The sequence below is a fragment of the Lepus europaeus genome, chromosome 7, assembly GCF_033115175.1.
Source record: "Lepus europaeus isolate LE1 chromosome 7, mLepTim1.pri, whole genome shotgun sequence".
Classification (NCBI taxonomy): Eukaryota; Metazoa; Chordata; class Mammalia; order Lagomorpha; family Leporidae; genus Lepus; species Lepus europaeus.
In genome coordinates, this window is record NC_084833.1 from 83057027 (window position 1) to 83069728 (window position 12702).

The window sequence follows — 12702 nt, forward strand, 5'->3', positions numbered from 1 at the left end:
ATGGGAACTCAAGCCCTCTTCTCCACCTTCTCTTTCAAGGTGACCCTATCTGTCTCTATGGCTTTAAGTACCAACTGTATGCTGTCCAGAGGTAAATCTAGTTACCATTCTAAACCGCTCATCTGAGCTCAGGACTCACATATCAAGTTGCCTATAAACCCTTTCATGTAAATTTCAAAGTCATCTCAAACTTTCCAAATTTAAAGCAGAACTTGGGATTTTATGGTTATCATCCCTTACAAACAACTATCCCTATCAACTTGAATGACTTTCTCAACTTAAGGTATAACCTAAATCCTGAAGCAGGAAACATGAAAATCAACACTGATTGCTCATTCTCCTTGATTTTAGTTTTCAATCCACCCCTAGGTTTCATCATGTCCATCTACAAACTATATCCATCTATTTTCACTACTCCTGCCATCAGCCTGTGCAAGCCTCCATCATCTCTTATCTCAACTACCTACAGTGCCCTCCCCTTCTAATCAGCCTGTTTGCACTCCAAGCTTCCTGCAACCTCAGGGATCCTTCTCTCCTGTCTCCTCTGGCTCCCCAATGCATTTATAATAAGTACAAAATCCTTACCATTCTCACTTGTACCCGCTGCATGAATTAGCCCTGCCTCTTTTCTATTCTCATCTCAGCTTTCTTTTCCACCGGCTTTTAGTTACTGGCTCCTAAACTACATTAAGCTGTTTTCTTCCTCAAGAGACTTTGCATGTGCTTTTCCCTCTGCTCATTACAACACAAAGCCTCTCATTCTTTTACATTTTTTTTATATAAAGGAAACAAATTTCATGTATTTCCTGTATACAGTGTTAATAACATAATGATACTTTCCACCTTACCCCCCCCCCTTCTCTCTTATTCCTAAAACTTCAGCTTAAATGTAACCTCCTCAGAGGCTTTCCCTTTCAAAATGGACAACTGTGCCTATGGCATGGCTCTTTCTTCAGGACCCTGATCATTTCCTTCCACACAGTCTAATACACCTGTTGATGACCTGCTCAAATGGTACCTGTTGTTGTTGTAAAGCCCTGTGATCTTTCCCAAGAATATGCTGACACTTCCTTTGGATGTCATTACTCTTGACAAAAAAACTTATCTTACTTGGTATAACCTAAAATGTAAATATCTTGAAGGAAGGGTCATTTCCTTCATCGTTCTATCTCAGCACCTAGCACAATGTTTAGCAGACCTAATAAATTATCATGGCTATACTAGCAACTTTTCCAACACTGACCTTTAATTCACATAAAGTATGTATTCCCAATGGGCTCAATATCACAGCCAAGGAACAAAAACTGGTTCCCAGGGTACAGTGGGATGGGGTGACAAATCTTAAGACATTACAATGGCTTTTGGTCCCAGTAAGCTTAACCTATCCAACAAAATTTCATTTGCTAATACTCAATTTTTCTTGCTAGGTAGACACTGAATTAAACTTATTTATTATTTTTCTGTAGGTAATGGCATACAAGTTGAAAGCTGGAGAAATACTGATGCAAACCTTTCCTCTCAATCTCCGCATTTCTGTAGTTCCTGTTCAGGTCATTAGTCACGACTGGGATCATCAGTCCCCTGCCTACTAAGCCAAGTAATTCCTACCTGAAATCTGAGGTAAATTCTATTCCCTCTGTGAATATTTCTCTTTTACCATAGTCTATAGTCCTTGCTCTTTTTTCCAAGGGCTTATAAGCATCCATAGTTAGGGGCTGGAGCTGTAGCAAAGAAGGTTAAGCCTCAGCCTGCAGTGCTGGTATTCCATATGGGTGCCGGTTCACGTCCCAGGTGCTGAACTTCTGATCCTGCTCGCTGCTAAGGTGCCTGGGAAAGCAGCGGAAGAAGGCTCAAGTGCTTGGGCCCCTGAACATATGTGGGAGACCTGGAAGAAAACTCTTGGCTCCTGGCTTCAGCCTGGCCCAATCCCAGCCATTGTGACCATTTGGGGAATGAACCAGTGGATGGAAGATCTCTCTCTCTTCCTCTGTATCTCTGCCTTTCAAATAAATAAATAAATCTTTTAAAAAATCATAATTAATGGTCTGCATCAGAAAACTCCACATAATTTTGTGCTGATTCAATTATCCTTTAATGGATCCAAATGTGTTCATCTCTCTTTTCTTCTATAATTTAAGCTCCCTTAAGCCAAAACCATTTTAACATTTATTATGTTCCCATCAGACTTAATTCGATGCTCAAACAGAAAATAACTATTGAAAAGGGCTGTTATTTTCTTAGGTAAAAATTTCCACTCGAGCTGTAGTTAAGCAGTGTTCACCAAAAATGTTAACTTCTAAATGGAAATGCTAATAATGAATCAAGTCAAGCTTAACAGCAACAGGCAAACACTGAAAAGGTCAGGAAGAGCACATAAATGCTCGGAAGGCACAATACATCTATATGGCCTTCCTTTTGAGTGTTTAGCACATATATGATTGAGTACATGAAAATATGATAATGGTGGAAAGCTGAAATCAAACGCTTGTTATTAACAGAATGCAAAATTATTTTTTAATTGGGAAGAACACTGACATCCATTAAGAAAATCACTGGGTAATAAAAAGAAAAGGAGAAGTAGCATAGGCTATTATATTTTCAGTGAACAAACTTGCAATAATGCTGTCTTAAGTCTATGAACTAGGCCTCTGTCTTTCATTCTCTATATACTTTAATAATTAAAACTAAATCTGTTGGGGCCAGCGCTGCGGTATAGCAGGTGAAGTTGTTGCCTGGAATGCCAGTATCTCACATGGGCACCAGTTCGAGTCCCAGCTGCTCCATTTCTGATCCATTCTGATCCATTCCCTGCTTTTGGGAAAGCACTGGAAGATGGCCCAAGTCTTTGGTTCCCTGCACCTGCGTGGGAGACCTAGAGGAAACTCCTGGTTCCTGGCTTCAGATCAGCCCAGTTCCAGCTGTTGTGGCCATTTGGTGAGTGAACCAACAGATGGAAGACCTCTCTCTCTGCCTCTGCTTCTCTGTAACTCAGCCTTTCAAATAAATAAATAAATCTTAAAAAAAAAAAAAAAAAAAAAACTATATCTGTTGAATTTCTATGGCATAGTAAAGTATATAACTGGAATTTTGGAAAATTTTAATTTTTTCTTTTTTTTTTCCTTTTTTTGGCAGGAAGTCACTGCACTGACCTTTGATCTGTCTTTGAAGTGGTAGGAAAAAGATCTTCTTCCACATCTGATTCATCCACCTCAATCACCTAAGAGGGGTGGGGGAAACAAAACAATAAATGATTTGCATGGGAATAGAACACGTAGTTAAATATGAATCAAGCAACTGAATCTCAAAGCATTTTTTTAAAAAACTTACACCCCACAAAAATGGTACAAAAGGGAGGCAGAAACCATGTATGCAACAGCTATTAAAACTAAACCTGGGGCCAGCGCTGTGGCACAGGGGATAAAACTGCTGCCTGCAGTGCTGGCATCCCATATGAGCGCCAGTTTAAGTCCCGGCTGCTCCACTTCTGATCCAGCTCTCTGCTACGGCCTGGGAAAGCAGTAGAAGATGGTCCAAGTTTTTAGGCCCCTGCACCTGCATGGGAGACCCGGAAAAAGTTCCTGGCTCCTGGCTTCAGATCAGTGTAGCTCCAGCCGTTGCGGCCATCTGGGGAGTGAACCAGCAGATGGAAGACCTCTCTCTCTCTCTTTCTCTCTCTCTGTCTGCCTCTGCCTCTCTGTAACTCTGCCTTTCAAATAAAATAATTAAATCTTTAAAAAAAAAAAAAAAAAAACCCTAAACCTTTGCCTGCTGTCCCTCTAATATGTCTCTTCATTCATAAATGGTATGCTCTAGTAGGTGTCTAAAAGAGCTTCCTTCTTTACTGGCCCCACAGGAACCTGGGTAGTCTGCATGGGGCTCATGTGAGGCTACCCTGTGATTTCCTCTTGGGTTCCAATGACGAAGTTAGACCATCAGTGTTCCATCTCCACTTTTAAATGAGGTATCAGACTGTGTGGAGAGGACTGGGTATCTACCTGGTACATTTATCCTTATTAAATAACATTTCTTAAGTGTTCAGTTCCAATAGATAGTTCTGATTCTATCTTCCAAAATATTAACTATTCCTTCTATATTTTGTGTTATCTTGACACTTGAGATACACATTTGCTATGTTTTCATCCAACTGAAGGGCAGAAAAGGATAAAGCTAAAGAGAGAATACAAAAGAACAGCATCTGAAGCCAACGATGCTGCTAAACACCCTGGAGTATACAGGACAGTCCTTCACAACAAAGAATTATCTATCTAAAATGTCAGTAGTGTTGCTACTGAGAAAACTTGATGTTGGAGGAAGAATAATGACTTGGGAGTTAAGACACATGGGTTTTGAAAATGAGGGATTAGGAAAGTCAAGCTCATGCTAGATTTAGAGTCCAGAGGAAGGCCCAGCTTAAATCTACACAAAACACAGAGACTCCTGGATTCCAACTTTCAGTATGTATTGAGATTTCTATCCACCATGAAGGCACAACCAGAGCATTACCTGAGCACAAATAGCAAAGGAACCCAGGAGTAAATAAAACCTCTGCAGGCAATGTAAACACTTTCAACATTGGTATCCCATGCATGGAAAATACTGTTTCAAAACTATTACCCTTAAAAATATGATTGAAGACACAACATTTATTGATTTCTAATAATGTGAATTATTGCCTTAAAAAAAAGACAACAACAAAAAAACAAATCCTAAAGGTCTTCACTCTAGATAACTTGTAATGTTCTCTCCAGGTTTAGTTCTACACCTTTCCTTCTATTATTTACCTTGCAAATCAAACAATAAATAATTCACAAAGCAGGAAACAACAAATTATCAAAACACAACCATAAAATTTTCTTACCTCTGAATAATTCTTAGTAGCAACTTTTTGGGAGGTCTGCTGTCTTGTACATTTAAAGGCTTGAATGAAAGAGATAAGATACGCATTATATTATTCTTAAAATGACTGAAAAATTTGCACATTACTTTAGCTGTAAAAATCTATGACAACTATAAAACAATATATTTTTTAAAATTTGGAGGAAGGTAGATTATATGTTCAAATAACTCAATGCTTAGCTATCAGTTCACAACTTTGCAAGTTATTCAAATATTGTAACAAGCAGTAGTCATAAATACACCCACACTAAAAATATTTTATTGAAGCAGACCTGCAGGATTACATCTGATCACCTAACCAACTGCATTACAAATACAATGAAGGCAAACTTCCTTAAGAGACCTCCTTTGCAGCCAATGATACCTTCCCTATGGCTGTATTAAGAGCCATGTGGTTCCAGAAATGAGAAGGAGCTTTATCATTCACCTGTACCTTGGTGGCCAGATTCAGTACCTAAGAAATATGCCAGAGGAGCTGGCACTATGGTGTAGCAGATGGAGCCACCACCTGCCACCCTGCTCCACTTCCAATCCAGCTTTCTGCTATGGCCTGGGAACGCAGTAGAAGATGGCCCAAGTCCTTGAGCCACTGCACCCAAGTAGGAGACCTGGAAGAAGCTCTCGGCTCCAGGTTTCAGATCGGCCCAGCTCCAGCCATTGTGGCCATTTGGGGAGTGAACCAGCGGATGGAAGACCTCTCTCTCTGTCTCTCTCTGCCTCTCAGTAACTCTGCTTTCAAATGATAAATAAATCTTAAAAAAAAAAAAAAAAAAGAAAGAAAGAAATATGCCAGAGGGAATTCTAACTTATCTTTTATTCCATCATGTAACTTTCCTCTGAATCCTCATTTTTGTGGCTTTATGAACTGGGTTAGAAACTTGAAGTTCAGCTAACCTTTTACTTTTCCCATTCTTTCCCTTGAGATCAAAACCTACAATGAATTTCAAACACATACTTGAAGTTTATTTTCTCCTATCCTTTCTCAGTTTGTTAATATAAAAATATTAAGACAACCTTTAAACTAAATGAGGCAAGGAAAGAATAATTTAAAACCACAAATACTCTGGGGGACTTCAATACTCCACTTTCAGCAATGGACAGATCAACAAGACAAAATCAACAAGGAAACAGCAGATTTAATCGACACTATAGTCCAAATGGATCTAACAAATATCTACAGCACTTTTCATCCTACACTTAAAGGATACACATTCTTCTCAGCAGTGCATGGAACTTTTTCTAGGATTGACCACATACTATGCCACAAAGAAAGTCTCAGCAAATTCAAAAGAATCAAAATCATACCATACATCTTCTCAGACCACAATGGAATGAAGCTGGAAATTAGCAACTCAGAAATCCCTAGAGCATATGCAAACACATGGAGACTAAACTACATGCTCCTGAATGAACAGTGGATCATAGAAGAAATCAAAAGAGAAATCAAAAACTTTCTGGAAGCAAATGAAGATAATAACACAACATATCAAAACTTATGGAATACAACAAAAGCAGTGTTAAGAGGAAAGTTTATAGCAATAGGTGCCTATATCAAGAAATTGGAAAGGCACCAAATAAATGAGCTTTCAATGCATCTCAAGGATCTAGAAAAACTACAGCAAACCAAACCCAAGACTAGCAGAAGAGAAATATTAGAGAAGAAATCAACAAAATTGAATCCAAAAAAAAAAACATTACAAAAATCAGCCAAAGAGCTGGTTTTTTGAAAAAATAAACAAAATTGACACATCATTGGCCCAACTAACCAAAAAATGAGAAAAAAGACCCAAATAAATAAAATCAAAGATGAAAAAGGGAATGTAACAACAGATACCACAGAAATAAAAAGAGTCATCAGAAATTACTACAAAGAGTTGTATGGCAACAAACTGGGAAATCAATCAGAAATGGATAGATTCCTGGACACATACAACCTACCAAAATTGAACTATGAAGACATAGAAAACCTAAACAAACAAACCTATAACCGAGTCAGAAATTGAATCAGTAATAAAGGCCAAGGAAACAAAAGCCCAGGAATGGCTGGATTCACTGCTGAATTCTACCACACATTTAAAGAAGAACTAACTCCAATTCTTCTCAAACTACTCGAAACAACTGAAAGAGAGGGAATCCTCCCAAATTCTTTCTACAAAGCCAGCATCACGTTAATTCCTAAACCTGAAAAAGATGCAGCAGAGAAAGAGAATTACAGACCAATATCCCTGATGAATATAGATACAAAAATCCTCTATAAGATTCTGACCAATAGAATGCAACAACACATCAGAAAGATCATCCACCCAGACCAAGTGAGATCCATCCCTGGTATGCAGGGATGGTTCAATGTGTGCAAATCAATCAACGTGATACAGCACATTAACAAACTGCAGAAGAAAAACTATATAATTCTCTCAACAGATGCAGAGAAAGCATTTGATAAAATACAACACTCTTTCATGATGAAAACTCTAAGCAAATTGGGTATACAAGGAACACTCCTCAATACAATCAATTTCTGTAAAACCCATGGCCAGCATCATACTGAATGGGAAAAAGTTGGAAGCATTTCCACTGATATCCAGTACCAAACAGGGATGCCCACTCTAACCCTTGCTATTCAATATAGTTCTGGAAGTTTTAGCCAGAGCCATTAGGCAGATAAAGAAATTAAAGGGATATAAATTGGAAAGGAAGAAGTCAAACTATCCCTCTTTGCAGATGATATGATTCTTTATTTAGGGGATCCAAAGAACTCTACTAAGAGACTATTGGAACTCAGAGAAAAGTCTGGCATAGTAGCAGGATATAAAATCAATGCACAAAAATCAACAGCCTTTGTATACACAGGCAATGCCATGGCTGAGGAAGAACTGCTAAGTTCAATCCCATTCACAATAGCCACAAAAACAATCAAATACCTTGGAATAAACTAACCAAGGATGTCAAAGATTTCTATAATGAGAATTACAAAACCTTAAAGAAAGAAATATAAGAGGATACCAAAAAAAAAAAAAAAAAAAAGGAAAAATCTTCCATGTTCATGGATTGGAAGAATCAATATCATCAAAATGCAAAATGTCCATTCTCCTAAAAGCAATTTGTAGATTCAATGCGATACCAATCAAAATACCAAAGACATTCTTCTCAGATCTGGAAAAACGATGCTGAAATTCATATGGAGACACAGGAGACCTTGAATACCTAAAGCAATCTTGTACAACAAAACAAAGCCGGAGGCATCACAATACCAAATTTCAAGACTTACTACAGGGCAGTTATAATCAAAACAGCATGGTACTGGTACAGAAACAGATGGATAGACCAATGGAACTGAATAGAAACACCAGAAATCAACCCAAACAGCTACAGCCAACTTATATTTGATCAAGGAGCTAAAACCAATTCCTGGAGCAAGGACAGTCTATTCAACAAAGGCTGTTGAGGAAACTGGATTTCCACATGCAGAAGTATGAAGCAATACCTCTCCCTTATACTCGACACAAAAATCCACTCAACATGGATTAAAGATCTAAATCTATGACCCCACACCATCAAATTATTAGAGAACATAGGAGAAACCCTGAAAGATATAGGCACAGGCAAAGACTTCTTGGAAAAGACCTCGGAGGCACAGGGAGTCAAAGCCAGAATTAACTATTGGGATTACATCAAATTGAGAAGTTTCTTTACAGCAAAGGAAACAGTCAGGAAGGTGAAGAGGCAACCAACAGAATGAGAAAAAATATTTGCAAATTATGTAACTGATAAAGGATTAATAACCAGAATCTACAAAGAGATCAAGAAACTCCGCAACAACAAAACAACTCACTTAAGAGATGGGCCAAGGACCTAAATAAACATTTTTCAAAAGAGGAAATTCAAAGGGCCAACAGACATGTTAAAAAATGTTCAGGATCACTAGCCATCAGGGAAATGCAAATCAAAACCACAATGAGGTTTCACCTCACCCCAGTTAGAATGGCACACATTCAGAAATCTACCAACAATAGATGTTGGCGAGGATGTGGGGAAAAAGGCTCACTAATCCACTGTTGATGGGAATGAAAACTGGTGAAGCCACTATGGAAGACGGTGTGGAGATTCCCTCAGAAATCTGAATATAGTCCTACCACATGACCCAGCCATCCCACTCCTTGGAATTTACCCAAAGGAAATTAAATTGGCAAATAAAAAAGCTGTCTGCACCTCAATGTTTATTGCAGTTCAATTCACAATAGCTAAGACATGGAATCAACCTAAATGCCCATCAACAGAAGACTGGATAAAGAAATTATGGGATATGTACTCTATAGAATATATATAGCGGTTAAAAAAATGAAATCCGGTCATTTGCAACAAAATGGAGGAATCTGGAAAATATCATGCTGAGTGAAATAAGCCAGGCCCAAAGGGACAAATATCATATGTTCTCCCTGATCGGTGACAACTGAGCACCTGAAAGGAAACCTGTAGAAGTGAAATGGACACTATGAGCAACAATGACTTGATCAGCTCTTGTCCTGACTGTCAAGGAACAGCTTACTATTTTATTCTTTTTAGTATTTACTTGTTCTACTTAATACCATTGATTGAACTCTGTAATTAACACACAATTATTCTTAAGTGTTTAAAGTTAACTGAAAAGTTATCTCTGTTAAAAATAAGAGTGGGAATAAGAGAGAGGGAGGAGATGTACAGTTTGGCACATGCTCAATCTGACTTGCCCCAAATGGTAGAGCTAGAAACGTGCCCTGGGAATCCAAACTCCATTAAGTTGGCATGTACCAATGACATCATACCAGTTAAAGTGATCAATTTCTGTTCAAAATTGATCATAACGATAGGACTAAGAGTCAAAGGGATCACATAAACAAGACTAGTGTCTGCAAAAACTGATAGAATAAAAAAGGGAGAAAATGATCCAACATGGGAAGCAGGATACACAGCAGACTCATAGAATGGCAGATGCCCTAAACAGCATTCTGGCCTCAGAATCTGCCCTTAAGGCATTCAGATCTGGCTAAAAAGCCCATGAGAATTTCTCAGGCATGGAAAACCGAAACACTGTGGCAAAAAAAAAAAAAAATGGCCTAAATGAGAGATCTCTATGAGTGAGATCCCAGTGGAAAGAACGGGCCATCAAAGAAGGAGGTACCTTTCTCTGAAGGGAGGAGATTACTTCCACTTTGATTATGGCCTTGTCTAAATAAGATCAGAGTTGGTGAACTCAAAGAGACTTCCATAGCCTTGGCAGCTCATGACAAGAGCCTAGGGTGATTACTGACACCATAAACAAAGTGTCAATTGTTGTATCAACAACAGGAGTCACTGTGCACTTGTTCCCCATGTAGGATCTCTGTCCTTAATGTGTTGTACTATGCGAATTAATGATAAAACTAGTCTTCAAACAGTACTTTATACTTTGTGTGTCTGTATGGGTGCAATCTGTTGAAATCTTTACTTGGAATATACTAAATTGATCTTCTGTATATAAAGAAATTAAAAATGAACCTTAATGAAGAATGGGATGGGAGAGGGAGTAGGAGATGGGATGGTTGTGGGTGGGAGGATGGTTATGGGGGGGAAAAACTGCTATAATCCAAAAGTTGTACTTTCTTTTTTTTTTTTTTTTTTTTATTTTTGACAGGCAGAGTGGACAGTGAGAGAGAGACAGAGAGAAAGGTCTTCCTTTTGCCGTTGGTTCACCCTCCAATGGCCACCGCGGTAGCGCGCTGCGGCCGGCGCACCGCGCTGTTCCGATGGCAGGAGCCAGGTGCTTCTCCTGGTCTCCCATGGGGTGCAGGGCCCAAACACTTGGGCCATCCTCCACTGCACTCCCTGGCCACAGCAGAGAGCTGGCCTGGAAGAGGGGCAACCGGGACAGGATCGGTGCCCCGACCGGGACTAGAACCCGGTGTGCCGGCGCCGCAAGGCGGAGGATTAGCCTGTTGAGCCACGGCGCCGGCCCAAAAGTTGTACTTTCAAAATTTATAAATAAAGTTTAAAAAAAACACAAATACTCAAAAAATCTTACAATGTTTAAAATTTTCCTCATCAGAAAACCTGAAGAATCTTGCTAACTATATTATTATTTGCTCATATTTCCCATTCCAGGTTCTATTCCCAACCCTGTCACGTCCACAGAGAGATAAAAGGCACTGGCAGGGTTCTTATCTGTACTACTTTTTACTGATCTCTCCTGAAAAGACTAAGGGGTAGCAATTGGCCTAGCTGTTTGTTAAGATACCTATAGCCCTCTTTGGAGTACCGGATTCTATATTGAAATCCAGCTCCTTGATTCCAGCTTCCTGCTAATGCACAACCCAGGAGGCAGCATAAAGGCTCAAGAAATTGGGTTCCTGGGCCTGCGCTGTGATGCAGGGGGCTAAGCCACCCCCTGCAGCACTGGCATCCCATTTAGGCACCAGTTCAAGTCCCAGCTGTTCCATTTCCGATCCAGCTCCCCACTGATGCGCCTGGAAAAGCAGTGGGAGATGGCCCAAGTCCTTGGGCCCCTGCACCCACATGGGAGACCCAGAATAAGCTCGACTGGCTTCGACTGGCCCAGCTTCAGCTGTTGCAGCCATACTGGGGGTGAACTAGCAGACGGAGGATCTATCTCTCTCTCTCTCTCTCCCTCCCTCCCTCCCTCCCTCCCTCTCTCCCTCCCTCCCTCTCTGTAACTCCACCTTTCAAGTAAAATAAATAAATCTTTAAGAAAAATTTCATATCAAAGAAATAAAGGGAAAGAGAGAAAGAGAGAGAGAGAGAGAGAAAGAAAGAAAGAAATTGGATTCTTGACTCCCACTGAGGAGAACAGGATTGAGTTCTGGCTCCTAGTTTTGGTGCTGACCCAGCCCTGGTTGTAAGAGTTATTTGGGGAGTAAAAGAGAAGACTGGAGTTTTCTCTCTCTCTCTCCCCCTGCTTGCTCATGTGCTGTCTCTCTGCCTCTCAAATAAATAAATAGAAGAAAAAAGCTTGATCTTTTTTTAAAAAAAAAAAAAAAAGGCTGGAGAGAAACTGAACAGGAAAGCCAGTAATCAGAATGCTTTCAAAAAAGATTTCTGCTCAATATTTACACATTAACTGATTTCTCAAACTCTGACATCCTTGAAAATACGAAACTTCTACCTGTAAATTATTGTTAATATTTCATGTGGAAAATTGTTAAAAGGATAAAGAAGTACTTAATATAAACTGCTTTGGCAAATGCCTAGCAGGAAGTAATTATTCAAACACATGTAAGTTAAATGCAAAGGAAGTGGCTTCAATGGTATTTTTTATTTGCTTAATCACCATCCTCTGCCAACTGATTTCAATGGAAAAATCTGGCTGTAACTCTTAATTATAACTGCTACTGGCTATGAGTGTGATTTTTACCTTTCCCAGTAAAATTTCAGTACAACAATGAATCTCCATACTCCATAGAGCTCGTTACAATAGAATTTTCCCTTTATTTCCTCTTAATTCCTCCACTTATAGTAGGGACCTAGAAATTACAGTTTTAATTTTGTTTCTGTCCCAACGTGCTGACAAATATAGTTAGTACCCCATGGTTATTTTGTCAGAGTCTTAAAAAACTCCAAATCTGACCTAATAAAAAATGCTTCACACATTCACATTAACAAATCAGTTCATATTTCAACAGCAGGCCCAATACTGCAGGTAATCCACTAAATCACCTAAACCACCAGATCAGATCAAATCATCAGACAAAAGATAAATTAAAACAATGGTTTATATAACATCTGTTTCCCTCATTTACCATAAAACAGTGTGCCACTCATAATAAGAGCAGCAAT

At 39.2% G+C, this 12702-nt stretch overlaps 1 protein-coding gene across 5 annotated transcripts in view; it reads right to left on the reverse strand.

Moving 5' to 3' along the window:
- The window catches only part of MRE11 (MRE11 homolog, double strand break repair nuclease), a 79933-nt gene that overhangs the window by 10898 nt on the left and 56333 nt on the right, over positions 1-12702 (reverse strand). For all 5 annotated transcript variants that reach the window (XM_062196889.1, XM_062196890.1, XM_062196886.1 and 2 more), the window contains exons 17-18: positions 4859-4917; positions 3150-3217 (exon numbers count right to left, since the gene is read on the reverse strand). In XM_062196889.1, the coding sequence (XP_062052873.1) occupies positions 3150-3217; positions 4859-4917 (127 nt within the window). The remainder of the gene's footprint in view (positions 1-3149; positions 3218-4858; positions 4918-12702) is intronic.